Source organism: Miscanthus floridulus, chromosome 10 (genome assembly GCF_019320115.1).
Source record: "Miscanthus floridulus cultivar M001 chromosome 10, ASM1932011v1, whole genome shotgun sequence".
Classification (NCBI taxonomy): Eukaryota; Viridiplantae; Streptophyta; class Magnoliopsida; order Poales; family Poaceae; genus Miscanthus; species Miscanthus floridulus.
This window is the reverse complement of record NC_089589.1, coordinates 140,909,109-140,910,712: the sequence shown is the minus strand read 5'-3', so window position 1 is coordinate 140,910,712 and position 1,604 is coordinate 140,909,109. Positions and strand designations below refer to the sequence as shown.

Below are 1,604 nucleotides of genomic sequence, written 5' to 3'. Positions count from 1 at the left end.
CATTCATCAAATAGTTCCAGGATTACAATCTGCGATCATCAGGTTCGCAATGCAAGTCGGGCTAACATGCCACGACCCAGACTTTGCATCACCTGTGACCTACTATATTACATTTCCGACTAATGAAAGAAAATTTAAAAGCTTGAAAGCATAAGCTCAAATCCCGGATCTCCCGCAAGACTGAAACCACAGCTGATCTCTTATCGGTACCTTTGTTTCACAGGCGCACAAGCTCTTGACAATCAGTTTCCAACCAAACCTTCTGAGCACCTGTACGTTGCGCCAGGGCCAGGCCATCCCGGCAAAAATATAAAATAGTACTGTCACATATTAAAAAAAACATCTCTGAAGACGATATTTTTTGTTCTCTTTCCAGTGGGGTCAACATCCTTATTTGTGTTGGCTAAGACCTATATACTCGTACGAGAAACACATCTTGACAATGCTACATATAACTGGCCATGAGAGAAAACTGGTTCAGGGAGATAAACACCAACATTTGGTATGGTCTGACCTTGAGCTTTATTTATTGTCATTGTGAAAGTCAATCTTATTGGGACTGCTTTCGCTTAAACTTGAATGGCATTGAAAGGTCTTCGGAGGGGGACATGGGAATCCTTGGTATGAATACTCTGGTTCCTGCATGCTGCCCATTAACTATTTCAGCATCAATTGTATTATTTTGGAATCCTCTAATGGCCAACCTAGTGCCGTTGCAAAGACCATTGTGAGAATCAAGATTACGCAGTAGGATAATAGGGCAGTCTTTTATAACCTTAAGTTCATGAGGAGGCAACCCATTAAGTTTAATAGAATTTAGAAAATCAAGAGGGTAGTTATTCCTTGTATCATCATCCGCCGAGTCAAAGCTGTAGTATACCTTCTCATTTCCAGAAAACCTCTCGATCATTATTGCGTTCACTGCATCAATATGCTCATTTGTAGTTGAAAGAATCGCACGTTCCCGCATATAATCTGCAGAGGTGCAATTTGCCTCGAGTTTGGGAAACACCTGTCTAATAAGGTTGGCAATTGAATTATCTATTGAACTTATTTTCTTTGCATTCTTAGTGGAATCTTGGCTCCATTCCACGATGATATCATCAGGCAATTGAACATAATCGTCACCAAATGTTTTTTCAGTTCCGTTCCCAATTCTTAACAGATACTCCACGAACCAAATATCATTTTTAGCTCGCATGTTTTGGGTGAGCCGAATCCCTCGTACATTGTCCCATATATATGACTTCAGTAAAGTAGCATCAGTGATCTGTGCTCTTGTTCCTCATACCACAACAGCAAGAACTTGCCTGAAGTCACCTCCGAACAACATGACCTTGCCACCAAAAGGTTGATTGCAACCCATTATATCTTGTAATGTTCTGTCGAGTGTTTCTACCGCTTGTCTCTTTGTCATGTCTACTTCATCCCATATTACCAAGGCAGCCCTGCGAAGCAATTCTGCAGTACTACTCTGCTTGGTAAAGCTGCACATAGTGTTATTATCTAGCTTGATGGGAATATTGAAGCGGGAGTGTGCAGTGCGTCCGTCGGGCATGATACTTGTTGCAATACCAGATGTGGCTGGAGCAATTGCTATAAGA

At 41.5% G+C, this 1,604-nt stretch overlaps 1 protein-coding gene across 1 annotated transcript; it reads right to left on the bottom strand.

Moving 5' to 3' along the window:
• Window positions 1-550: 550 nt before the first annotated feature.
• Window positions 551-1,201, bottom strand: LOC136489841 (uncharacterized). The gene has a single exon (XM_066486372.1). The coding sequence runs from the start codon at window positions 1,199-1,201 to the stop codon at window positions 551-553; it is 651 nt and encodes a 216-aa protein (XP_066342469.1).
• Between the last annotated feature and the right edge of the window lie 403 nt (window positions 1,202-1,604).